General features: G+C 38.9%; 2 protein-coding genes across 2 annotated transcripts in view; one reads left to right on the plus strand and one right to left on the minus strand.

The window, feature by feature from the left end:
* Positions 1-27859, minus strand: part of CDC73 (cell division cycle 73) — a 103410-nt gene that overhangs the window by 39383 nt on the left and 36168 nt on the right. The gene's annotated exons all lie outside the window — the stretch shown is intronic.
* B3GALT2 (beta-1,3-galactosyltransferase 2) lies at positions 953-9090 on the plus strand. Its single transcript, XM_027899249.1, has 2 exons — positions 953-1574; positions 6257-9090. Exon 2 carries the CDS (start codon positions 6393-6395, stop codon positions 7659-7661), a length of 1269 nt encoding a protein of 422 aa, XP_027755050.1. The 5' UTR covers positions 953-1574; positions 6257-6392; the 3' UTR covers positions 7662-9090.

The raw sequence follows: 27859 nt of genomic DNA on the forward strand, positions 1-27859 counted from the left end.
GGACATACCTACCCCTAATCCTACAAATCAGACACACCACATGATAGGGCAATTACAGTTTCTTTATCCTTTGGCTGAAAAAAAAAATGTCTAAAGAACTAGTCATTAGCTTTTCAAAACAGAGCGGATAAACCCAGTGACTAATAAATACCTGGGTAAGTATCCTACTAGCTTTCTATTGTCTGAGCTATGTATTGTGGTATTTTACTTATATAGTAAATAGAATAAGATGCTTCAGCATAGAAGGGTCAGTCTTTGAAAGCAGAGAAATGAAAGGAATACAAGTTTCCTTAGGACCAGAAAGGCACATTCTATGATATAGGTATGTCTGTAACAGACAGAAGACATTTCAGATTCATCAATAATTGAAATTAAGTGCCCCTGACTCTGCAATGCCAGACTTCAGGCTTTACCACAGCAGAAAGCCATTAACAGCAGAGAGGCAGCTTAACAGTGTGTCCTTATACATCAGCGTTGTTCAGCTTAATTGAACAGCCTAAGATAACAAAAAGCAGCTTTTACAGAGTAAGCATGTGCAAAGGAAATACGAGCAAAGGAATACATTTTTATTTTCATTTTTACTTTGGCATGAAGGCACAGGCGATTTACACTCCAAGAGAGCCAAAGGGGTTAAATCAAGCTTCAGCATTTAAACGCTTATAATTCCCTTGCACTGCAGAACAGCTTTTGGAATAGGGGAATAGAACGTCTAGCATTAAAAATCCCCTAGAGAATCATAAGTTACAGTGTCAAGGAAAAGTGAAAACAATCTGTAAAAACCCTCAATTGTTCACTTAATAATCATACAATTTTTATACTCTTCACCTACCACGGTGCATGAACTGAGTATGTATCATTTATCAAATAAGAGCAAGAGCCTTTAAAGCTTCCTGTCTGCCTTTGGATTTAGTCAAAATGAATGCAAACAATCACGTGGGATTCAGCCAAGCAGTGACGTTAAATTCTGCTCTGTCAGAAGACAGCATCTGTCAAAGCCCACATTTAAACTGCTGCCTGCCTGTGCAGCAGCCGAAGAACTACGGAATGGATTTTATACATCACAATTCTGGGTTAAAACAGCTCCAAACCATTCCTATTACTGCCTAGCAACAATGAAGGAAGGAACAGAGGGAAATCCTATTACTGAGGACAGCTGAAGCACTACGCGCTAGCACTCCCTGCTAACACTACCATTAGAAATATGGATACTGAGGAGAGGAGAACACAGCACCGCATTGTCCGACACGGGAAACACCAGATGTAAAAACCTCCGATGCCTCGGCTGTGAGCGCCAGACAGCCCCGCTCCGAACAGAAACGAGAACTACTGTCCTTTTGTTTGAAGGATGAACAAAAAGCCCCCAAGACAAGGACGACACTTATAAGCGAGGAAGGTAACACGGCAACGGGCAGACAGATGGACAGAGTGGATACCGAGGGGAGCGACCGCAGGAAGCAGGGCTGTTGGGGGGATGTGCGCATGGTCGATAGCATCTTTTCTGCTGAAGTGATGGCGTGCCAAAACTATTTTCTGTGGGTATAATCCTCGCACCATAAATGGCCTGACCAAGGAAGGTATGTCAAACCCTTGTGTGTGATATTCATTCGCTTGTCTGTTACCTTTTCAGCCATTACAGATAATGATCGTTCCTAATTTGCAGAGCCCTGAGATAACACCGGCTCTGAACAGGGAGAAAGAATTCTAGCAGGTTTTCCTCTCCCCCTGCACAATGTCACTACCTTACACTCACTGAACGCGCTGCTTACAGTCTGCCAAGGCTGGTGCGGCTGGAGAGGAGGGATTAGAGGGATAATGTAGCTACTGTAATGATTGCTTTTAACTGAGAAATTAAAAACTCAAACCCCTCCAAAATAGAAAACCAGTTAGAAATCCTCTCAAACTAGGTCAAAATTAATCCTTATCTGAAGTAATCTGAAAGCACTGGTGAAATGGCCATAATGTGACATACCGAGAGCACTGAACCATTAAAACAGACCATGCAGTCAAAAGACATTACCTTAACAGTCCCTCCAGACCTTTTTACACTTTCTTTTCTTCCCCCCAAACACAAGCAAAATGTCATCAGGCCAGTATCAGCCAAGCATAAACTGGCAGCGTGCAAAAGATTGGGCACGATTTAAAGCATCAGCAGTGCAAAGAGGCACCACGATTTACAAGTAACATCAGGCTCCCCTGACACCCCAAAAGGAAACCTTCAAACACTACACACTCAGAATGGTAAGCACGTAACTTATCTCCTGCCATCACTGCAATTTCTGTTTAATATGAAAACACCGACTGTTTAACTTGGATTGTAAAATGACATTCCATCTAATTGCCATTTATTTCTATTTATTGTTGAAATTTAAATACTTTGCCACTAGCGGCAAACAAACAAGATGAACATTTGCACAAATTTAAGACCTAAATCTATACAGCAATTCAGTACACCACAGAAAGAAAGTGCTTATCTGCAGAATCTACCAATATGCTATAATAAATCATTAAAAGTCAATATAAACGTGGTTTCTTTGCCCAAGGCAAGGCTAACACGGAACAAAACAACTGCAGCTGGAAAGAGTTCACAAATCTAAGGATGCAGCATATAACAGACATTGGTTTCAAAACAGTTTTAACACATTCAGAATATAAAGTCACTTCACAGAACTTTTAAGGCAGCAACAAAAAAATGTACCCTCGGGCAATACTCCAGGAGAAGCACACTTAGCTCATGGTGAGATTTTCATATCTTGACATTTAAAAACCTGCACATCAAACCTTACCCCAAGTACTGTTTTGTGCAGAAGATTAATGGAGTTTGTAAGGGAACTCAGGCACATTCTCTGAGGCCCAATATGCAACTGCTGCTTGTTGTTCATCAGAATACCAACTCAGGCTGCCTTTTGAACTCTTCCCTCTAATTTAAGAGTTTGCCCACACAGCTAATCAAAATATGAAAATCCAAGACGTGTGAATAGGAAGTCAAATGCTTCAATTTGCAAAGCTGTAATTATAGAGCAGAACTGCAAGTACCAGGAACCAAAACACCAGCAGAGCACAGACCACAAATAAAAATTCAAGAGGCATTCACAGTTTATATATTTGGCATTTGATAATGCATCAGTGACTGCACTGTCAAGTGCCAAAAATGAAGCATCATTATCATAAATAATATCTTCAGACTGCAGTTACATGCAACAACACTCTCAGAGGACAAGGTGAGTGTTATAGAGACCTTTTGCTATACTTAGGTTTTCTTTCCTACTGTCAATAGTCGGTGCCTGTTCATAAGCTTTCTATGAAACAGAATTTAAAGTATTTGGGCAAAAGCAGGAATGCTCTAACCCTAAGTAAGTGAAAGAAAATAATATTTTTATTTTACTATTTGATTTATTGACAGTGTTTTATTTTATTTTTAAACAATGCATCCTAGGCATGTAGTATTTTTTCAAAGGTGCAGTTGTTGTTGCTGTATTTCAAATGCTTGATACCCCATTGTATATTTTGAATTGTTTTACATATAAATTGCAAAGAAAATGAGCCCAAGTTATTTGACTTTTGTTTCAGTCAACAGTTTTACGAAGCTGAAAAATAGATGTGGGTCCTTCCCCTATTCATACAATGCCTTTTTAAAGGGCAGAGACAGATTTTGAAAGAAACTCCTACCTTGAAAAATCAAGGAAATATGACTCTCTTGAAATTCCCTATGGTTCTAGTTCCATTCCTCAGTGTAAAACTTATTTTCATGCACACAGTGTGAACATGCAGCCTAATAAAAAAGGTTTCAGCCATTACAAGTGCCTTTTCTGGGACACCTCCTCAGTGCATCAGGGAAAGACAGCACTTGAAAACAGTTTTTCGTTTACACAAATATTTGTGTAACTTAAACTCTCACTTGCACCTATTGCCATATCAAAGTAGGTGCACTACAAAATACTACCTCAATTACAGATTAAACACAGATTAACAGAGCGGCTCATATTTGCTGAAATAGTTCCATCTAATGACTGTAGTTGTACAAGTGGAACAATTCAGTGTGACAAAACTGATCTGAATTCTAGCTGCTACTCCACATCTGTGAAATTCTGGGTTTGACTTTCTTCCTAAACTGAGTCAGCATGCAATGGATTGATAATTAATCAAATATTCCCACTGCTGCCTTCCAGCCTGGTATCAAACAATTAACTTCCCCGAGATCTAGAGTATCCCTTGAAGTGGCATTTATGTTTGTTGATGCAGAGATATCCTTCCCAAACAGCTGAGTGTTCATAGAGAACTCACTGCACACTGCAGAGAAATTGAAAATTCTGAGTTTTGAGGGGAGGTTTCTGTTTTTTCAGCAGGCAAAAGCAGGTTCAAGCGGTCAGACAAACACGAGCCCTTCACATTCGGGGTTTTTCGTAAGGAAAACGTCCGAGTTAGAGCAGCATAAACGTGGCGCATCAGGTTAATTCTCAGCGTGCACAGTTTAGACACAGATGTTTACTATTTTTAGGGAGGCAGCCGAGTCTCCGGGAAGTGGCATCAACCCCAAACGATTAAAAAAAAAAGAAAAAAATCGGAAATACTTCCAGCAAGCCTGAAAGCCAAAGGCATGAACGCTGGGCAGCAGCAGCAGGCAGGGAGGAGTCAGGCGGGTCCGGTGTCCGGGTGTTCCCGGAGCATTCCCGATCCCCTCCCGGGCCACCATTCCCGCGCGATGGCGCCCCCTGGCGGAGGTCACCGGGGCGGCTCCCGCTTCCCCCCGATCCCGGTCCGGGAGCGCCTCCCGCTCCCCCCGCACACGGACGGGCAGTAAGTTAAACACACCTCGGCTGCGCCTCTCGCCCCGCCCTTCTGAAAGACGAACAGTCCCCTACGGCAACCAGGCGCACTGAATGTTACACCGCACACGTGCGATTTAATATTATTCGACTGACGTCTCCAAAGTACTTCCTTACAAATGTTAAATCCTATAATTTCCCATGTAACGTGTCGCTTAGTTTTTAAGTGCACAAATTAATCCAAATATTGGTTTTAGAAGATAGGGAAGCAATTAATAAATTACACATTTCTATTAGAAATAGCATTTTCTATGGACTCTTGTTCAGCTGTCATCCTTTTTTCCTATACAAAACCCTGGGGCCCAGAAATAAATTAGAGCAAATTGAAAATCGCAAACGAATTGCTACTGTGCAGTGAAAGGTTCATTTACGAGATGATGTGATCAGCTTTTAATATGCAGCATCATGAAGCTGCCATATTGACTCTGCTCCTGAATATGAACAAAAATTTAAGAGAAAATGAAGCACAGGCTACTTTGGCACTTCTTCTTACAGCTACAGCTGCTGATCACAATTACTTGAAATTTCTGACTGATACAAGAGGTACAGCATTTACATACACATTTATAGAGAAAAAAAACAGAATCATGACCATCAGATAGTTTGCCAAAAACTTAGTGCTGTGCAATTTTACTTCCAGTTAATACGACACTACCCAAGATCTCTGCCTACTAAAAATTAACAGTTTAATTTCAATTCGGCTTCCTGTGAGCCTGTCACCACAGCCAAGTGCTCCATTCAGTATTTTCCTTGATGGGGGAGTAGAAGGTTAAAGGTGCCTGAAAGGTGACCGAAAATGTTATCCTGCATTACCATCCGAGGGCTGTGCACTGAGGCTACTGGACCCTGAAAATTAATTTTGACAGGTGCATCTTCTCATTGACTTTCTGAACACAGCCGGGGCCGGTGGAAACACGCCAGGCAGTGTTCTGTGACTAACGCAGCTCTGCCATAATCAACCTTGCGCCGTCTGTCCCACCACCAGCACATGACCATTTTGCAAAAGGGGTTTTAAACTGAGAGCCGTACTGGCCTCTGCATGTCAAATCAATTTTAATTAATGCCAATAAACCTTCCATCTGGTATCAAGGCTTTTTCATTCAGTCCTTCTCTAACACCGTACAAGGATTTCACAGTTAGTATATATCAAGTTATTTCTGTCTACTTCACACTTCTCCCTGCTAACATGATCAATTATGCATTTATTTTTTTTTTTCCTTTTTATCTTTGGTATCCAGGATGTTTGTCAAAACTTTTACTATGAAAAAAAAGCGTTTCTAAAAGCTAACAAATCAAGTTAAATCATAAAACAAGGTTGGCTTTAAATCAAATCTTGTTTCTATTGACATGGAGTGTTCTTAAAAAGAAAAAACTCAATTTTATGTTAATATCTAGCTTCTGATTTTCTCTTTTTTTTTTTCCCCTCTTTGCAGAGTGAGCCATTTGCAGACGACTGCTCAACATGAACGAAAGAAAATGAATACCAAAGAATAGCAGTGGATTGAAAACCAATCGGAAAAGCATTCTGCTTGACCATCGTCTCATTTCCCATCATTGGATCCTTACAACATGCTTCAGTGGAGAAGACGACACTGCTGCTTGGCAAAGATGACCTGGAATACCAAAAGGTCTCTGTTTCGCACCCACCTCATGGGCCTGATCTCCCTGGTATTTCTTTTTGCTATGTTTCTGTTCTTTCATCATCACGACTGGCTGCCAGGCAGGGCTGGATTCAGAGAAAATCCCATGGCTTACACTATACGAGGATTTAGGTCTACAAAAATCGACACGAACCACAGCTCTCTAAGGAACATGTGGAGAGATGCTGTTCCTCAGACGCTCAGGCCTCCAACAGTCACCAATCCGAACAACACGGATCTGTCTCCACAGGGAGTAACCGGTTTGGAAAACACCCTCAGTGCCAATGGAAGTATTTACAACGAGAAGGGTACTGGGCACCCGACTCTGTATCATTTCAAATACGTCATCAACGAGCCTGAGAAGTGCCAGGAGAAGACCCCTTTCCTAATACTGCTCATAGCTGCAGAGCCAGGCCAGGTGGAAGCCAGACAAGCTATTCGGCAAACTTGGGGTAACGAAAGCCTGACACCTGGCATCCAAATTGTTCGCATTTTTTTGCTGGGGTTAAGCATCAAGATAAATGGATACCTCCAGCGTACCATCCTTGAGGAAAGCAGGCAGTATCATGACATCATTCAACAAGAATACTTAGACACTTACTATAATTTAACCATTAAAACTCTGATGGGAATGAACTGGGTTGCAACTTACTGCCCACGTGTTCCATATGTTATGAAAACTGATAGTGATATGTTTGTCAATACTGATTATTTAATACACAAGCTTCTGAAACCAGAACTTCCTCCAAGGCACAAGTATTTTACAGGTTATTTAATGAGAGGTTACGCACCTAATAGGAACAAGGATAGCAAGTGGTATATGCCACCTGATTTGTACCCAAGTGAACGTTACCCTGTATTCTGCTCTGGAACTGGGTATGTTTTTTCTGGAGATTTAGCAGAAAAAATCTTTAAAGTCTCCTTAAGCATCAGACGTTTACATTTAGAGGACGTTTACGTGGGGATCTGTCTCGCCAAGCTGCGGATTGACCCCATGCCTCCGCCCAACGAGTTTGTCTTCAATCACTGGCGAGTTTCTTACTCCAGCTGTAAATATAGCCACCTTATTACCTCCCATCAGTTCCAACCTAGTGAACTGATCAAATACTGGAACCACTTACAACAGAATAAGCACAATGCCTGCGCCAACGCAGCGAAAGACAAAGCAGGCAGGTACCGCCACCGCAAACTGCACTAGAAGGACGAGGCTCCCTCTGCCCACGTGCAACCTGTAAATACTGCTGAGTGCATGTACAGTGAACATGGATGAGCTTCATGGGACAGCCTTCAGTTGATCCCCATCACATAGTGGAGTCTGGAAATTATTTTTTTAAGTTAAAAAAAAAAAAAAAGAAGAAAAGTATAGTTCTTGATAACAATTATATTATGAAATGATAACCAAAAGGTTTTCCCAGTAAATTTGAGGAAAAAAAAAAAAGGAAAAGATGGTATTAAGGATTTTTGTGTTAATGTGCAATAATAAGCATGCACACCTTGGTGGTACAATTGCTGATTTATGTGCCAATAAAATATAATTGAGCATATTTTCCACACTAAAATGTTATTTTAAAAAATACATTCATATCTCTAGTTCTTTTCCATGTAATGATTTCTTGTTATCTAGAATTGCTATAAAATGAAAAAATTAAAAACTGAGTAAATGCACAAAGGGCAGATCAGTTTTACCTACAATTATTATACACTACTTTAGTGTACAACACATTTAGCAATGTCACAATTTAGCAAGACACTACCATAGCAGTGGACTCTGAAGCACTAAGGAAATACTCCTTGGAAGTAGGTCCAGTTTTGGGAAGACTGCTTATTTGGTTAGGAAGGAGGGATAAATGAAATCAAAGTTCATAGGACTTGCTTTGTACGTCACCTTCAGAAATGCAAGTGGTGTTCTGGATGCAACTAAATTCTCTTCAAAGAGCTGACTACAAGTCACTTCATTCTCTAGAAGTCACAGGGCAAGCTCCTAAAGAAACATTCATGCAAACTCATTGAATCTGCTGTTAATTTCTCTACACAACTTCAAGGGAACTGAAAGGCTGGTCAGAAATGTAACGTGTAAGTTCAGGTCTTGTCTCATTCTTGACAAAGTTCCATTTTGTCCAAAAAGGGAGAAAACCAATCAAACATTTGTTGATTTTGCTCTTTCCTCCCTGCCAAAAACCAAGGATCAGTCAAGTGAAAATACATCTGCTAGAGAAAAATTAAGCCACAGACCTTACTTTATAGGTGGGAAAGACTAGGTCATAATAAGATTGAGAGTTCTGGATAGCAATATGGGCAAGAACAAAATCTAGGCAATTTTAAAGTCACAGCATGTACCACTGAAAATAAATTGTGAGAAGTAGGTTAAATCTATTTACAGGTTTCCAGTTTTCTAACAAACAGAACTTTTAAAGCTTATTTTCCAACAGTTACAGCAGAGTTGTATCAAATTCAGGTTATCACTGTTTGTCACAGTGCCAGGGTAAGCAATACCCACTTCTTACTTAGCAGCAAATGATGGAACTGCAATTAGTTTTCTGTTTGACTGGGACTTTTTAATTGGATAAAATACAAATATTTGATGTACTTTTATTATTTAATAAAATTGATTATATTTATGGTCTTAAGACTTCACTTTTTATGGGCAAGCTGCTCAGGAAGAAATAAATTTTCTAGTTTTAGCATTACTTGGCTATTACACTGTGTTCCCCAGTCCTTCAAGCCTAGTTTTCATACCATGCACAGTACATACAGATCACAGCAGGGTTTTTTATTTTGGAATGAAAAGACACATCATATTACTGAGCACTCTCAGCAGCTCTAGGGCTGTCTGTCTGCAGGAGCTTACACATGTGAACAGACTGCAATGCACTGGGCACCTCTGAAACAATTCTAGGAGCTCCTATGGATGGTGGGTATGGGAATTTGCTCATCACCGGTTTTTTCTGGTGAACCTCCATTAAATTTTGTCCTCTGCAGTATCTGAGGTATGATAATCACACATTTGTGCATTTCCAAGACAGTTCAAATTGCAGAAATGTCTGTTTCTGGGGAAAGTAAATACACGTAAAAGTACTAATTCTCTTCTGCAGAGATTTCTCCAACCAGGTTGAAAGTCCATACATTTAGTTGATGTGATGACTATTGGCATTTGTGTAAGACAGAGGTGTGAGTTGCCTCAGAAAAAGTCTTGGGAGTGTTTTCAAGAGCCATTAGTAGTTCTCCCACACTCAATCTGCCTGCTTCCTTCCAGCTGACGCAGGCCACAGCAACAGCCCAGCTGAAAGCCACCTGGCTCAGGTTCACTCTCTGCAAGCTTTACACCATAGCAGCAATTTCAGAGCACCAGAGTGAGTGTCTTAAACCAGCTACTACTGCAGGGTATTCAGTTCTGGAAGATGTACAATCCCGTAAGTGGTCTCTCCCTGAGTAGTGCTGCCAAGAGCACAGTCCCTCCTCCTGGAGAGGACATCAGCACTGTTCCTGCCTTCAGTGCTTTCAAGCCATATTGCAATGTGCTCTGCTTGGGTCTTACCAGCTCTGGCTAGTTCAAAACGCTGTTCCTGGCTTCTGGGTATAGTCCAAGGGTTAATACCAAAACCTTAAACAGTTTGGCACTTGAATCATCAAGTTTGGCAGCCTAAGAGCCTCTGGGGTGCTCCACTTTGGAGCTCATGCACGACGCTGATCCGCCCGAACCTGGCACAACCACAGCACGAGTTCAGCACACCAAACTTCCTGCTAGTTAAAATACTAGTGAGGAGCATAAGAAGCTAAACAAAAAGCCATTTTTAATGCCCTCTTAAGGGTCCAACATAATTTTTAACATCTGTATTAATGTTTGGCTATGAATTGAAGCTACTCTATAAATACAGTTGAATCCTTACCAAGACAGTCACAGGCTAATACTTAAATTGTTTGCATCCAAGTCCTGTTTTCTTGCACAGTTTGTTGCAAAGCTTGCAGAAACAAAAGGGAAAGCCTGTATGATAAAATATGCAATTACAGAATGAAAGCTCTACATTCCATTCTCTGAATGTTTTCTAGCTTGTGTTTAAGCAATTTGCTCACTCTACTAGAATGCAAAAACAGTTCATGTTAAAAATAGTGCAATAATTATTTATATCATTAAAATCTTGGACTAGTTCTCTCACTTCCTTTCCCCACCAAGTACAACAAAAAATGCATTTTTATAAGCAATAGGATACAAACTTGTAGCTAAAATTCTAACATGTCTGCAATGCAGTAAAAAAAAAAAAAGAAAAAAAAAAAGGATGTAACTACTCACTGAATATAGAAATTTGTATAATGTTTGTTTTAAATATTTTTACTTCTCTGTATGTCTGCTTCAGGTTGAAAACAAATATAAAAAGTCATAATGGCTCAAAATTGTGACATCATCGGTACAATCATTATGGCAAAGAAAAACCTTAACAAGGTAACAAAAATCAGAAATTGGAATCCCATAATTTCCCCTATTTAACTTTCAACTAAATAAAGATTTACAAACTGATACCATAGGACCAAAATGAAGTTCCACAAAAAAATTGTTATTCAACAACAGAACTGTTCCTTTCACATCTCCAGTTAAATCAGTGATGTTATTTGCAGATCACACATCAATAGATTTAAGAATGGAAAAAAAAACACAACTACAGCTTTTAGTGTAGTAGAACTGATCCTATCCCCAGTTACTGACAAATCTCTCATGGGTAAAGTTCACATTCTGTTCTAATCTGAAGAAAATTATAGGTAAAGATACTTCCAAGTTTCAGCGGTTGGTCTGAGAGAAAATTCAGTGTCCACAAAGATTTTCACTTAAATTTATAAACTTAAAATTATGGGATGGCAGTGATCTAGAAGAGGTGAAACAGACTGGCTTTCAGGTTAACGTTACTAGAACAGCAATTTAAAATCTGCTTTTCTTTGCAATGCAGTAATAAAAAATGTGTCAGTCCTTATTTACAAAATATTTTCAGAATATATTAACATGTTAATATATCAGACATGCAGAACTGTCTCCAAATCCATGCTAAATCAGACACTGGAGGGGAGGGAAGCACCCAGAGGCCATTACTTTAGACTGCCTCCCCCTTCTCACTAATTTTCCCAATATGTTAACACAATCCCCAATCATACTTCAATCTAAAATACCTACATAATCCCACAGCGCAAGAACATCTTATCTCTGAATGAATGCTCACTGCAATGTGTGAAAACTTCCTAGGAGGAGATGAAAGGGAGAGGGAAGATGCTAATATAGAAGATACAACTTCTTATATTTGTGCTATGAGCAAGAACTGGCTCATAACTCATTTGCAAAAACACCACTAGTTGTTTACGAATCTGTCCGATTTTAAATACCATTTCTCAACCCCTATTTTATGCTGCTGAATTGCACAAACAAATAAATACTGTAAATTTGTTTAATTACACCACAATAACCGCACCTACTCATCACGTCAGGTCGCCCTCCCAAAGCAGCAGGTGGGTCTGTGGCGCGCAGCCTCCCCCCCCTCGCTGGCCACAGTCACTTCGGGTGGCTGATCACACCTACTACACGTGGCACTGGCTGGATTATTACAGATTATTACTCCCTTCTCCAGCTCTGATTTCCAAGGCCCAGCCACTCCATGTGGGAGCCCCCGGGGAAGGAGGGAGGCACAATGGCATGAGCAGCAGGTCTGTAACTCCACAAGAATTATTTTACATATAGGACTGTCAGAGCACAGGCAGACCAAAAGCAAAGCAAACTAGATCACTGGTGCCTAGATTTACATTTTGTTTTCAAAGAATGAGTTCGTTTCAGTCTTCATTTGTTCCAGGTTAGCTCAAAAGAAATCCAGCCTGGTACAGTATGGCACCTTCCTTTCACCGTTAAAAGACTGCAAAGGAATTTAGCTGAACACGGGATATGGATGAAAACTACCACGTTGCTGTTCTGATATCGCCATGGCAACAGTTACAAGAGCTCTCTTAAGCATTTAAATCTGACAGTTTTCACGATAACGCTAACTGAATGATAGCAATGATGCATTTGGGTTCATGAGCTAACTGCTGCATAACCACAGGCTATGAACTGTTCCCCTCGCTTTTTCTCAAGACTGTGCTTTTTTTGGTCAAAACTTTCTGACCGAGACAATAACCTTGAATTACCACTCCAAAAAAAAAAAAAAAAAAAAAAAAAAAAAAAAAAAAAAAAAAAAAAAAAAAAAAAAAAAAAAAAAAAAAAAAAAAAAAAAAAAAAAGAGTTGCTGCAGCACAGGGAGTACTCATGGCTTAGAGCTTTATGTACTCTCAGAGGTTTCCATTTGACTGCTTAAGTTGTGCACAGTCGGTGCGCAGGGTGGAGAAGTCAAGACTGCTAAAATCTTTGACGGGATTGTTCTCAAAGGGCTTTCGTTCGCCTGGGAAGGCTGGAGAGAAGAAAATGCCTTCTGAAGTGTGGACTGAATTGTTGCTGACCTTCAAGGTATCATTTACTCCAGAAAAGAGAAGGAAAATCTAGTGGTTTTTTTTACAGTCTTTATCAGTTTGTAACCAATACACACTTTTTAAAATAACGAAACACTGCAAGTTGCTTTACCTCATTTGAGGCCAAAGTGCATTGAAGAATACACAATGTGCCTCTTAGAGCCAGGGCATCAGAACAAGGCATCCTTTTCTTTTAGTCTACTTAGTTTTATCTAATATTAATTGGCATTTCAGCTGTTTAATATGAATATTCCGTGAACCACTTGTTCTCATCTCCCAGATGCTCAGTGTGGGCATAATGGAGAAGTCTCTTTTTCTTTACCTCATTAAAAAGTGAAGTGTGTGAAACACATTTCTCATCCTAACATTTTAAGGATACCAGCTTTGATACTGTCTTGCAGTATATTCAGCTAAGAAAGATGAAGAAACCAAAAACAGTGTGAGATTCTTGAAAATTTCCCAAGATGACAAAAATTGAGATTAGAAGAAACAGTCACGCTTGCAAAGATCTAAGAGATGAATCTTTTCAACATAAAAAAGTCCTCAGAAAGTAAAGCACTCCCAGTTCTTTCCCTGTTAACTCTTTTAAAAGTTTTATATTAAATAAAAAATTAAAAACTATGCCATCTTAAAACCACTAAATCCCTCCACTCCTGAAAAACCACAATCCCACCCCATCTTTTCTTGTAGAAAGGCCAAGTGTTCCCACATCTCTGGAAGCTTTAAGTTTAAAACAAGAAAAACCAGCTGCCACAAGAAATCCTTTGTTAATAAAATATCAGAGAAGCCACTGAGGAGAACAAAAGCCTTGTTCACTCCCCCTTCTAAATATTTAACATAACCTGCATTTAAACAAGCTTGAGGTTTAAGGACTATTTTGAAAACAAGAATAACCTCCAGTCTTGTGGGTTTCATTCCAGGTTTGTGTGTCACTGTCATCACTTTCAAAAGAAGCATCAGTTTAGTACGAAAAAGAAAAAACCAACCACGTCATACGATGAACCTGATTTGCCATAACCTATAGGTTGATGCAAGATGATAAAACAAAAAAATGAAACACTGGAAAACACCATCTGTGACTCAGTCAAAAAATGCAGTGCTGCTACTTAATGCAAATGCCAGCCTTTTTATAGGCATTCCTCCAAAGTCCACCTAGGCATTGATTTTTGTAGCCATAAAAATTCAACTCAATTATCCAGCCTTCTGAATCAAGAGAATAACCAATTTCCCCACTGTATCAGCTTTGAATAATTTAAAATATTGGATTTTATTGACTGTTTTTAAATGTAGAAAAGGGCAACATTTTTATGTCCCAAAATTTAAAGAAATAGGATAACAATTCCGAGATACTCTTAACATTACTTAAGACTCTAAAATAAGAGTAAATATCACACATATACCTGAGGGGACAACTAAAACATCTGTTCCTCAAAAAGCAAATTACAAAGCTTATGCTGTACCCACCGTAAGGCATAACAAAGGGGAGGAAAAAAAAGGCAAACCACAAACCCAAACTCAACAAACCCACAGGAATCACACAGTTCCCAAATAAATGTATCTTCAACAGAAAAGTATTTTCATTAATGTCTCTATTAAATGTCCAAAGAACATTCTGTCTTTCAAATTAGAGACAATTTTTGAATGCTGATGTAGCAGTTTACTTTACTTCTATTATTTGACCAAATTTGAGATGGTTTGACTACTTTGGAAGTTATCCACACTACTTAAATATGTTGATTTTCCCCCTGAATTCTCAAAATGGTAAAAAAATGATAATTAGAGGAAGAATAATAGATGATAACCCAGAATTCTTTTACCTTACAAAAATTAAAATGTATTCAGATTTAAAAGCCATAGTTACTACTTCATACTGTCTTGCTGTGAATGATCCCCCTTTTAGAATGCAGGCAGGTTTGCCTGCTATATCCAGCAACGGTCTGATTTTCTTCCTAACAAAAATCCGGTTGAGAAGTGGATGCTGCAAACAACTTAAGACATCCAACTTTCATTGAAGTTAATAAAGGAATAACAGCCTTCTGATAATAATTTGGAGGCTTTAAACCGGAATGAAATGTAATGCTGTCCTATTCATTAAGAAGTGCACTGTCTGGGCCCCTCAACTATTTCAACTATTGTTTTCCCTTCCACAAGTTCCACATTTTCTACTAATAGAAGTTAAAGAGTTTCAATGACTTATTGTCCAAATTTCATGCTAGTAGAGTGGAATAGAAAAACTACAACAAAGCACACAATTACATTCTTCCCTACCCATCCTCCTATTCATTAAAAAACTTGACACACATGAACACACTTTTGGTAACTAATATCTTCTGCACACATTCCATTATTGAGACTCTTTCAGAAGCACTACTTTTTTTTTTGCCTCTAAGACTCCTTCTGACAACCAGTCAAGTACTAACATTTTACCTGTTCCAATTCTGTAAGAAAAAAACACCTATGGAATCTTGATTGAAAATTTTTCATTGTAAAATATTTTACATGGAATAAAGAGGGTTTTTCTCCCCATTTCTTATCACAATCTTCTCTTGGACTTACGAGGATTAGTACCTGCAGCACTAATATAGTACTTGGGTTCCTAAGACCTCGATTTACTCATAGAATGGATAAATCCTAGAACGTTCATGACAAAATTGATGATCATGATCTTCCACATCTTTTCTGGGCAATCTGTTCCAGTGCCTCAGCACAAGTGCCTTCTGGGCTGTGAGCACAGACTGCACCACTGGTTTATTCGAGCTGATGTTGAGCCCTCACCAGAACCCCCCAGTCCTCCTCTGCAGGGCTGCTTTCTTGTCCCAGCCTGTGCTCATGTCTGAGACTGTCCTGACCCAGGTGCAGCACCTCCCACTTGGATTTGCTGGACTTCATTAGTTCCACAGGGGCCTTCCCACTACTTATGATACCCAGATGTACAGTGCAAGGCACAAGGCACTGAGCAATTTCCATTAATTTTTTTTTTCTGTGACACTTCCAGACTCTTGGGCAAAAATAGCTTTACATATTTGCTGAACATATTTTACACTGGCTTTGTCAGTTACTTGAAGTGAAAAATGATGACAATGAGATGTGTTGCCATAGAAAAAAAAAAAGGCTGCCTCCCACCACAACCAACTAAAACATTTGGCATTTCATTTGTTTCAGTGGTCAATACAGACAAGAATATGTCTGTCCCTGGCTTTTGGGAGGTCAACAAAAATGGAACTATTTTTCTGTTAATAAAGCTTTATTTTCTTGCTGTCCTGTTTCCCTTTTATTACTACCTCTTCACAGCTAAAGTTTTTTCCCGAGGTATCAACAAGATAATGTTGTAATCCACTAGAAGTCTCTGCAAAACACAGTACAAAAAACTAAGCATTTTTCTAAACAAACGCTGTAACAATCTCCCTCCTCACCCAAACACCTCAAAACCACGTTATACATTCACTGTCACAGAAATTTTTAACTTAGCATTGTTTCAAACAAGAGAACACTAACTCACTACACATCATCTTTTTAAGATTCCTTCCAGAGGAGATGACAAACCTGTCTGCTTCTAAAAAATACCCCTTTCACTGAATTTTCTATAAAATATTTTCAAAACTGACTGACAAGCTTTAGTCTTTTAGGAATGACAAGAAATGGTGAAGACCAAGTCTTTGCTTAACAGGGGCGTCAGATATAAGACCAAATCAAATTGACTTGTTTCAATGGTTTCCCAGTGTACCAAGGGAGATTTTTAAAAATCCAAGAAGTATAAAAAATATTGATTGGGACCTGTCATTACCAATACTCCTTCCCTAAACAGTTGATGAAACTCAGCCAACAATTCACAGAAGTATTACCTGAGCTTCCCCATTTACAGAAAAACGTAAGGAGAGAACACAGAAATTCACCTACACAGATTCCATTCTAGGGATGTTTTAACCTGAGGCTTCATCATCCTCCACATATGCAGTATGGGAGAAGAAAATATCAGTACATTTACTGATGCTAGCTACATTAAATGAAAAATATTTTTAAAACCCAGCAGAAATAATTTTGAATAATGGGCAGTACAAACTTTTAAAATGGAGGCGCTTCTGTAAATTTTACATAGGACATCCGTGTCTATTAAACAGAGAGATATAAGACAGAAAACCCAAGAAATCAATATTTTGGAGGAAATAGATAGGTAGGACAAGCACTTGTGAGAGAAAATATTCTGCCCTAAGCAGTTGAAGTAAATGAGAGGACAAATTTTAAGTGGTAGGTTTCAACTCATCAGTTTAAGTACTGGAAATCAGTGTTTTTTCTTGTGCAATGACAATTGAAGTAAAGTGTGAAAGCACTGACTATGCCCTAAAATAAACAGTCTCTCTGTTAAACAACCACAGTGATTTAATTCCTTTCTCAACTTAAACACCCCAAACATCCTACATAAAACTGAAAGCAAAATCAATTACCCAAAATAAAACCAGAAGTCAAAAAGACCTCGACAGTTTTTAACTTTTATTTTTCTTCTTTTTTTAATATACACAGAACAAGTGCATTATGAAAAATTCAAAAGTAGTGACTTTACTGCTGAATGTAGACGCAAATCCAGATGATCCTGAACTGTGCTTTCTGGAAAACACGCAGTCTTTAGAGGCTCATTAATAAATACCACTGTGTGTGTGTCTAATCTAGCCATTACTACCCGGAGTGAAGAGCTGTAGTTTCATTTTATTTGTGGTTCTGGTGCAGATCAAATCTATAATCCTGTGCAAGCCAGCAGTGAACGACACACAGCACTAAGAAATGGGACCTCAGCAACAAGAGAAGCAGCAATTGCATCTGACATTCTGGAGAAGCTGATCCCAAACTTAACAGGCTAACAATGACCTGAAGGGTTATCAAGATTCAAGTAAAGGTGAGAAGTCAAAGCATATTAATTTAAATGCATTGAATTCCCACATGAATTTTCCAATGCAGGAGTAAATTGGCCTTCACTCACTGTAAACCAAGGAAATTAAACTACGTACGGCTCTCCAAAGTAATGTTATTCCTAAAGACATCACCAGCCAATGGCAATTTAATGCATTGTAACTTATGAATGTTGATGTTGTACACTTGGGTAATTTGCTTTAATTTGCTTGATTGCCTTGATCTAGATATAGCCTTAAGGAAAACTTGTATATTGCCATATTAGATTGCATCATCCATTGTATTAAGGAGAAAAGGTTATTTGTGAATGGCAGAACTGTGAAGCATTCGCTTTAACTGGAAAATGTAGATAAATATCAAAGACTCTTAACTCCCTAATGACTCCTGGTCACACTCAGGTGGCAACAGCATCACCCTGGAAAGACCTGACATGTTTAATTACAAATGAAAAATAAATTAGGATTTTAACCCTTTAAAATAAATCCTGCTTTGGGGAGGTCAGAGCTACAGGAGAGAGCTGTGAGGAAGATCCACAAGATCCTTGTGTCCTGAAGAGTATTGAGGGACAGAGACTCAAAGGCTACCAGGAAGAACAAAGGTTGTCTTTCAGACGCAGGAGGGCTTTTCTCCCCCCAAAATTATACACAGCTACCTTCATACATGGAAAAGTTCGATGTTTTAAATGTTTTACATTGAAAAACAAAGAATCGAAAGCAAAATAAAATTCACAGTAACACTTAAATTTACACTGAAGTGTAACAGATTCACAAGACCGTTAAAATTAATGAACTATTAATAAAATAAACCCAGAATACATCTCTGTTTTTTCCCCACCAAGATCATGTCAAACAGCACACCAAACATATTAGAGAAAGGTATAAATACCTTTCTGTCATTTAACTAGAAGCAAACATTCCCCCCCACAACCATTATCTTCAGAATTGCCAGAGAACCTCATGCTACTTCCCTGACCCTGGAGAAAATAAAACATCTGCCCACCCCATCAGCTTTTAATCTTCTTATGGACAGAATTAATTTAGCTTCCTTCTGGGCAATGTGGTAGGAGAGGAAGCTGGCCAAGCCTGCTTGAGCCAAAGTCAGTCTTCTGTTTAAAGAACTAAAAAAAAGGGCAGGAAGCCCTAAAAAATCCTAGCATACCTCTCAAAGCTGTGAACACTCTTTAGTTATGCCACATTTATGAAGTATCAATATATTTCTATGCATTTTAGTGTAGTTTATAGATGACTTCATTAAACAAACACTACTTTACTGAACATAAGGCAGAAACTCCCTGAAGCACGCCAAACATTAAATGTCAGCTTTATCAATCACTCGCATTCCACTTACGAGAGGCATCAGAAAAAGTTACATTATTTCCTTAAAGGTATGATTCTTATTCATAACTGAGAACTTTCACAAATATTAGTATACTTGTAACCAGTATTTAAATTTAATCCATTCTGGATCTTAACCTGGAGGATGTTGAGTACTTATTACCTTTCATATTCTATTCCTCTCAGCTCTACATAAAGGAGTAATAAAATAATAGCAGAAAAATATTTTCTGCGTATTGCAAATTTCCATCTATAAAACGCTCCCTGCATATGGATTATTGTTATGGTACTCGTTCTTTAAAATTATCTAATACCCACATTGGTTTTTGAAAGGATTACAATTCACAGTGTTTGGTATTACAAGCCAACTACAGGCAGCTTTCCAGAGAAGAAAATAAAAGGACATTAAGAGTCTTGCTGAGAACTGCCAGGGGAAGGAATATAAGAGACATATTGAATCTGTGTTTTTGTTGTACAGTACAATAACATGCATATGCAAGCTACCCTTATTAAATATTTAGCTCACCTTGGGTGAGCAAACTGCCTGATTAGGCATTTCTTTCATTATTCTGAATGGGAATTGTAACAAACAAATAAACGCCCCTTTCAAAAGATTTCAGCTATGAACAAGGAAGTCGATTTACATGTTAAAACTCAACCTACAGAATTTGCACCAGCTATAAACATACCCTTTAAAACAAGATGTGGCATTACACCAGGTAGTTCAGAGTCCCTTTAGATTTTCATGTCTAACATAGCATTTTAATCCATTTAGTATTCTAATATGTATTTTACTACTTTAATCAGCATTTCACCTGCTGTTTATGGCGACATATTTTTGGAAGCTTTTCCTTACATTATTTTCCAAACCTAATTAGACATATGAAATCTACTATAAAAATCATTGGTTTGTTACAGTTCACCATGTCACCCAAAACCAGACTGGATTTTACAGACCAATATGACGTAGCTGCATATATTGTGTATATTATAATAGATTGTATACATTATTAGCTACAAAATATTTGGCTTAAGGCATTATCAAGCCCTCTCCATCCACAACTCCTTTGTTTTACTGTGTAATCATGATGAAACACAATTGGGCAGGTTATCTGTTGAGATGACAACTGTATTCAGTTTTCCTTTCAGCTATAGTGAAATCTGTTTGCCTGATTGACATCAACCGCTCCAAAGACAAGCAGGGCTGAGCAGCAGTGCTGCATGATGCACCCTCAAGTCTCCACATTCCAGAGGACAAGGAGAGTGGTTTTCCCACTTGCCCGCCAGGAAGCAGCTTTGTTAGCAGTCTGCTTCAGCAGCATTGCCTCTCTCCTGCCACACTGCCTTTTGAAACTACTTTCCAGCTTCAATAAAACCTGTGGAAAAGTTATTGCCTTTGTCAAATTTTTATGAAAATTCCTGGCCAGGGAAATTAAACCCTCGAATTACAGCTCCCAAGGAGTGAAAGGCAGGCAGTGCTTTTTCTCTGTCTCCTCAAAATGGCAGCACCAAGCCACCCGAAAGCAAACATCTATAACTGAGCAGCTGCACTTCTTTCCTTGTTATGAGGAAATACCCACCTCACCTTGTGGAAAAGAGGTTTAGGTGATTAAAGAGACAAAATACAATATTTATAGTCCCTATAAAGAAAAACCTAGAGTTTAAAAAAACTATTCTAAATTAAAAGTACTATGAATTCACAGCAACTAGGCTGACAGTGAACTACCAGCAATCTTATCACATTCACTGCATCACTTTGCTTAGTCACACAAAGCTTTGCTTCGCACTTTAACTGCATTTTAAAAGCATATCTACTGCTTATGCACAAATCTACTCATATACCTTTATGGAGAGCCAAAAAAGGAAGATTATTTTAATTCCAAAAATACATCCCAAGTCTCCTAAAGCAGCAAAGAGTTTGACTTCCTAAACCTTAATATGCCAAATAAAATATTTGTGTTGTATGAATTCTAACCAACAGTTTTAAAGGCCAGTTAATCAAATCATGTATTTGTAAAAAATACAGTTGTTCTCAAAGTTATTTATAAATTTCTTTCAATTTACCAACTGCTTTAGATAAATTTGACATTTTAAGTATATTGGACAAACCTTCATTATTTAAAATAGTTAAGTACTGAAGATGCAAAAAATCCAAGATTAGTTTTTTACATTTTATAAGAACACAAGAATGTCTGTATCTCAAAGAAATTTACATTCACACTATGCATTTACTGACTCACAAAGATAAGAAACCAGATTTATTTTTAACAGATCACTATCTTCAGTGATAAGTATCAAGTCCTATATGCATGAAGTTTGTGTTACTTAGAAGAATCCCAAACCAAAAATCTCCACAAAATCCCACAAGGTTTTTGGGAATGAAGAGAGGCAACACAGAAAGTGGTGAATGGAAATTAAAAGACAATATATCATTGAGTGCCCATCTACACGCACTGTCATATGTACACAGGCCTCCCCTTAACTGAGTTGAGCGTGTCTTTAGGAGAGTTTCAGATGAATAGGGCCCAAAGAACCACCCTTCCCTCAGCAGCAATGCAAGGAGTTTCTGCAATAGCATATTGCTCAGTGAAATCATAAATATAGCTCCAGATGGCAGCTCAGCAGATCCCAATCCCAGGTATATTCTGGAAGGTATGATCAGTGCTGCCTAAATGCCAGCTGAGCGAGCCATAACTAATGCAGAGTTCATTAGAGAGTCTTTACAGTCATTTACCTGATGAGAAAGCCTGTGCTGAAACACACTGTTACCTAGGACCACCAGTAGCAGACCTGGAGAAGCCAGGGCTTTGCCTACAGATTTTCCTAGCAAAGGTAAATAAAACACATTTCAATATCCTGAAAGTGAGGGTGATGATTCAAGAGCAACAGTATGAGGCTGCATAAAAGACACAGGCAGATTAACGCCTGGATTTAGTTGGAACAATAAAATCACAAAGTTGGAGGTCAAAATATAGTCAGCCTTAATCAATTACCTTCTTAAATGATGCAAGAAGGAATTGTCAAAAAGCTTAAAAATATGCTCTATTTTGCTATTCTTACCAGCCCTTCCCATTGGTAACATTGCACTACATGAAAATAGTGCTGAATGACATCACCTATAACCTGTCCCCCAAAAGACTGAGAACCAGGGTTCTTACCTTAGCATTTCATTAACATCTGCCTCCAAAGATCTGGCTCAGTTCTGAGCTCTGCAGGTTTAATGTGCTTTGAAAATACTCTCTGTGCCTTACATATTCTGATGTAAGAACTGAAGAACACCTGCCCACAGTAATAACTGTACACCTGTGAAGACAAGTCTGCCACACTGAGATACCCTCTGGTTGGATTCACACACTACCAGCCACATACTGAAAGAGTTCAATCAAAGGGAAAAAAAAAACAACAAAAGAACAAAACAAACCCACAACTGCAAGAAGGAAAGGAACAGAGGCAGACCTTTAAAACAGCAACACCAGAACAAAGTCCACAAATTGAAACAACAGTCCTTAAGTATGTTCAAACAGGGCAACAATAAGGACAAAGCACAGAACTTATAAAAATAATTAAAAGCATCATAAAGGAGAGTTTGCTCTGGATTAACTAAGTAGTAGGTAGCATGAGTGAGATGTAGTACCTGAGACTGGGATTTGAGGCACATTCCTATGGATGCTGCTATGGTAACAATCAAGCTATCCTACTTTCCAGGCTCAGAAAATGGTATGACTATGATGCTAAGTTACACACATGCAAGTGCTCCAAGCAGCAAACTTGTTTCCACAAATAATGAATTCTGTCTTACTCTATTAAGAGCAAACAAGCAAGTAGTAAAGTGTCACATGGCCTAATGACAATGGCATAATATGAAAAACTGAACAGAGAAAGAAATAGACTCCATCATCTCAGAGTAGTTACATAAATTACTCAGATGATCATTAAATACTTGAATTGTAACTTTTAGTTACTGCATCATGAATTGCAAGGTGTTAGAAACCTTCAAAACTTTGCTAAAATTCTTATTCAAAGACAAGGGGACGGCTACCCATGTGATTATTTTGGCAAAACTTGTAGGGAGAAGAAGGGATGTTAAAGTGAACTGTTTTCTGATTCCTCATCTGACACACGCTCATTTCTCCTGGGTCTGCAACACCCTTAACACCGCCTTCAATAGCTGGGAATAAATCCCAACCCTACCTAAGAGCTGAGTTGTTCATTCCCCAGTAGATGAAATTTGATGACAAACTGTCAGATGAAGATGCAGCTGTTACATATTCATTAGCTGTTTGGAGATAACTTATAGGGGGAAATATGTCAATACCATTATTTAATGCTTGTGCAACACAGGATGTTTGATTGTTCAGAACAGTTAGGACAAAGTATAAAAACCTGTCACTCAGGTTCAGTTGGTATTTCTGAGCAACACCCTACAAAACTTTCATTCATAGACATTACAGACAAATCTCAAGACCCAAGAAACACAAATGAATCGAAGCAGAATCCTATACAAGATGCAAGCAGAAAGTGGACATCCAGTTCAAAGAGCACAAATGAAGTTTCCCAGGCAGTTTTATTTTGGCTCATGTTTCCAAATGAAAGTGGCTCCAGCAACATTCATAAAGGGTCCAAGTCCTAGTGCCCAGTGCACATGGCAGATGAGTTTGTCAAGGGATACTCCGAGGGCTAGCAAATACACTCATGTCATGCAGCTTCAGATCAAGACAGGTCTAGCAAGTCATCTTACAACTCATAAGAAAAATGTTTGAGGTCCCAAGCTTTTGTAAGTAAAGCTTCCTGGATGTCTAAAGCTCTAGCTCAGTTATACTCAGAAATACTTTGGATCCTCACAGTTGGCACTCCTCCATTTAAGCCACTCCAGGACCTGATAGACGTGCCACAAGCACACTTAGCACGCTGACACAGCCCAGTTCCACCCACAGCAGTGACTCCAGACACATTCACTCAGGAACAAAGCCACGTGGCTCCAGGTCTTGCTCCCTCTTTTGTTCAGGAGTGTACGGGACAATGCGGCAATGCCTAACTTCCAGAGGTATGACTGGTTATACAACATCCCCTTCTTTTCTTGAATTTGCAGTTCTTAGTCTCAAAATAAAAGAGAACCTATTACGAGGAACAAAACAGGCAGTCCTATTGTATAATGCAGCACAACAGCAAGATGTCTTGGCACAGATGTACACAATTTACAACCTCAAAGGAAACGAGTGCACCATTGTTCAACCTAACATGTTTTCTTGAAAGCAGCATTTGTATGTGATTTTCCTGGGTCTCTATCAGCTTGACTATTTACACTAAAACTCTTTAAGGGGAGGTAATTTAATATTTGAAACACGACTGAGGCAATGAAATGCCAACCACTGAAATTGTTGTGTGGGCCTTAAATATAAAATACAGTAATAGTCCTTAGGAAACGTGGTCACATTTCATCCACTCTCATTAGAGTAATGCAGACTTACAAAGCCTTCTTGTCTCGTACCCAAGAGCAGTGTAAGGTTGCTGGCAGACTGTTCTGGAGAAGCATCCATTTCTCCAGCTCAAAGATTTTTTAAAGTCCTGGTCATGTCCTAGCCCTTAACCCCCATGGGCCAAGAACCTCAAGGGTATGTCTAAATTACAGTTACAGATAAGCATATTTAATGTGGAAAAAAAATTTACAAATCCAGTGAAGTCTCCACCTCCAGCATCATCTGCAGAAAACTTCTAAAAAATTTGCCCTCCATGCAAATCTATATAACAGCTTTCTTCACCTCCTCTTGATGGTTAATCATTGAATAGGATGCACACAGAGAATTCTGCTCAGCCCGGGGAGAGAAGCGGGGGCTGTTGTTACACTCACACTGAGAATAATGACCAGCTTATGCACAGGCTGCATGAAAATGATGCTCCAGTGCAGAGCCTGTTTCAAACACTTTCAAAGAATCCGTTGTTCTGTTGGCTCCTCCCTCAATACCACTTTCCTCAAACATTTTAATGAGACTAGGACATGACAGAAAACTGGTAAGATATGGCTAAGTAGGTTTCTCTCCCCATCTCTAATATTTAACCTGCATTAAATTCTTATTTGTGTTTTAAAGATAAGGGCCATTTATCTGTACATTGAGAGACAACATCCAATTCCACTATGGGCTTCTGAAAAGTCATTTCAATTTTTGGCACTGAATCACAACCTTAACTCCTCATCAGTTATAGAGATCTTGTGGATTTACCAACTCACACAGAAGCATATCAGTTATCTGAATTCTTTTATATAAAATAAATGCATCCACCATGTTGACTGCTTCTGCCCCAACATGCTTCCTCTCCAAGCACCTAGCCTGGAAAGTTCCAGAAATTTAGCAATTCCATTCGCTGTACTACACACTATTTCTTTGAGAATACAGAGGTTAAACAGTCTCTCAGTTAAAAAATAAATAAAACTACAGAGGTTATACCAATTCAAAAGATTTTGAGTGCAACAACAGTAAAAATCCTTAGATTAATTAATGCCCAAAATCTGATACTGACCATAAACTGATGAAAAACACTGTTGACCTTAGAGGTGCTGAACCAGTCTTCAATTCTCAAAGTAAGCCTGCTTTACTGTGGCTTACACAGAGACTTCCCTTTTTAGTTAGCTGTTTTCTGTGGGGACTATGGAATGTATTTAATTATTGATAATCTCATATATTTACTCAGAGTATTTTTACCTCAAGATTGTTATAAAGCCTGCCAGTGCACACTGGAAATGAAGATGTTAGTTCTCTCGGTTTTCAGGAAGAACATTCTCACTGAACTCAGAAGCACTGAAAATTTACATAGAATTTCTTACCAGAGATAAAACTTACTAAGTTTGAATACACCCCAGAAATTCGCCTTTGACTTTGCTACAAGTGAAGTCCCTCCACTGAAGCCTTCACTAACTACACTGATCAATCAGGTGTATCCCCAAAACTGTCTGGGAAGGCTATCAGCTCAATACCTACAGAGAGCTGTTGTATCCACCTGTTTAGTAAGAGAAAGAAATGCCAACACTAGTTCTGGCTGCTTATGAGTGCAGATGATCAAGGACAGATTCCATTACTAGCAGCAAAAACAAAAGATAAAAGAAGCTTCTGAGCTTCAGCAGTGCTGAATGCTAAAAGAAACCAGAAGTTTAAAACAGGAGAGCTTTCCAGCAATTAGGAAAAACAACAAGATCATTTCTGCAAGGGCCTGCTGCAGTGCTGTGCAGATCTGGTTCACAGCCTCCCTGCATCACAGCTCCTGACCGCTCAGGGCTCTCAGAACTCAGAGGGTATCACCCCAACACAACTCCACAGGCTATCATGCTACTGCTTTTCTTCACAATAAAGTCATGAAAACTTAAGAAAACCCATGAAGGTGAGTAAAACCAGCATCAGCATCACTGTTATTGCAACAGATAAACAAATTCCATTTGCAAGTGCACACAGTCAATACAGAGCACGCCTTCAGCTTGGCAGAGGATACGGTTTAGTAGCCGTGTATAACAGCCAGCTTCATCAGACACTTGTGGAAAAAGGAACTTCTCCCTCTCCTGACAAAGGTGCAGGTAACTGGTTTCCCTGCTATACAGGGGATTCTGCTTGGAAGTGAAGGCTGCAGGCAGACTCGTGGGTTTCCAAAAGTCACGCTGCACAATCCACAACATGAACCCCTGGGTAGCTGGACAGCAGCAAGAGCTACCACCTCTAAGTCACTTGTTTCCAAAACATCATCAATCCAGGCAAACAGAAAGTGCCATAGGTGTTAAAGAAAACCCCAACTTTCTGAGGAAGATGCCCTGTTATAAACAATTCCAGGTCCAGAATAATGAAATCATGCCTTCATAATAAAAATTCAATAAATAAGTCCGTTCTTCCTGAGAGAAAGTAAGTCTGCCAATTAAGCAAAAACCCTATTACAGAGAAGAACTGCCAGCAGCACAAGTTATTTTAGCTGACATTACTTCAGAAAAAGCCCACCATTCACCATCTGTTCTGGCACAAATTCTGAATGCTAAGAAAGTTTCCAACATCACTGCTGAAAAGAAAGCAGTCAGGATGAAGAAGTTTTTGTTTTGCTGTTAAAAAGAACAAGCATCTAGGACAACTCACACTGCAGGAAGAACAAACACAAAACAAAAGTTTTGCACGTTCCATAAAAATCATTATGGAGAATTCCAATCAGGCAGAGTGCAAGTGGAAGACACGTATGGCATATAACAGGAAACAAATAAAGGTTCTTACAAATTTTACATGAGAGGCAGGTGGGCAACTCCAAACTTGGGTCACTTTAGCTCAGGTAACAGGCAGAAGTTTTAAAGGCATAGGACTGCTCTCCAGAAATACAATGAAAGCAAACACCACAGAAGAAACACAAGAGCTACCTCTGCCAAGGAGAACAATGGCATAAAAAATGAAACCTTCCCATTTCACCATTCCTCTGGAAATCAGAGGTCCAAAGTTTAAAGACAGCCTCTAACCAAGAGCTACCCAACATTTCAATTCCTTTGGCAAGTCTGATGAGTTCATACAGGGATTATACCAATCCTATGAGACAGCAGATGACATCGTATAGGTGGAATGAATTCCTCCATATTCCTATAATTTAGCCAATGAGTATAATGAACTTTTCCCTTAAACACCTAGGGGAAGGAATTACTTTCCCATTTCCTCTCTAGTTCTGTCTAGCATAA

Source organism: Empidonax traillii, unplaced genomic scaffold (assembly GCF_003031625.1).
Source record: "Empidonax traillii isolate 1590-97213 ecotype Southwest subspecies unplaced genomic scaffold, ASM303162v1 scaffold652:size654491, whole genome shotgun sequence".
Taxonomy (NCBI): Eukaryota; Metazoa; Chordata; class Aves; order Passeriformes; family Tyrannidae; genus Empidonax; species Empidonax traillii.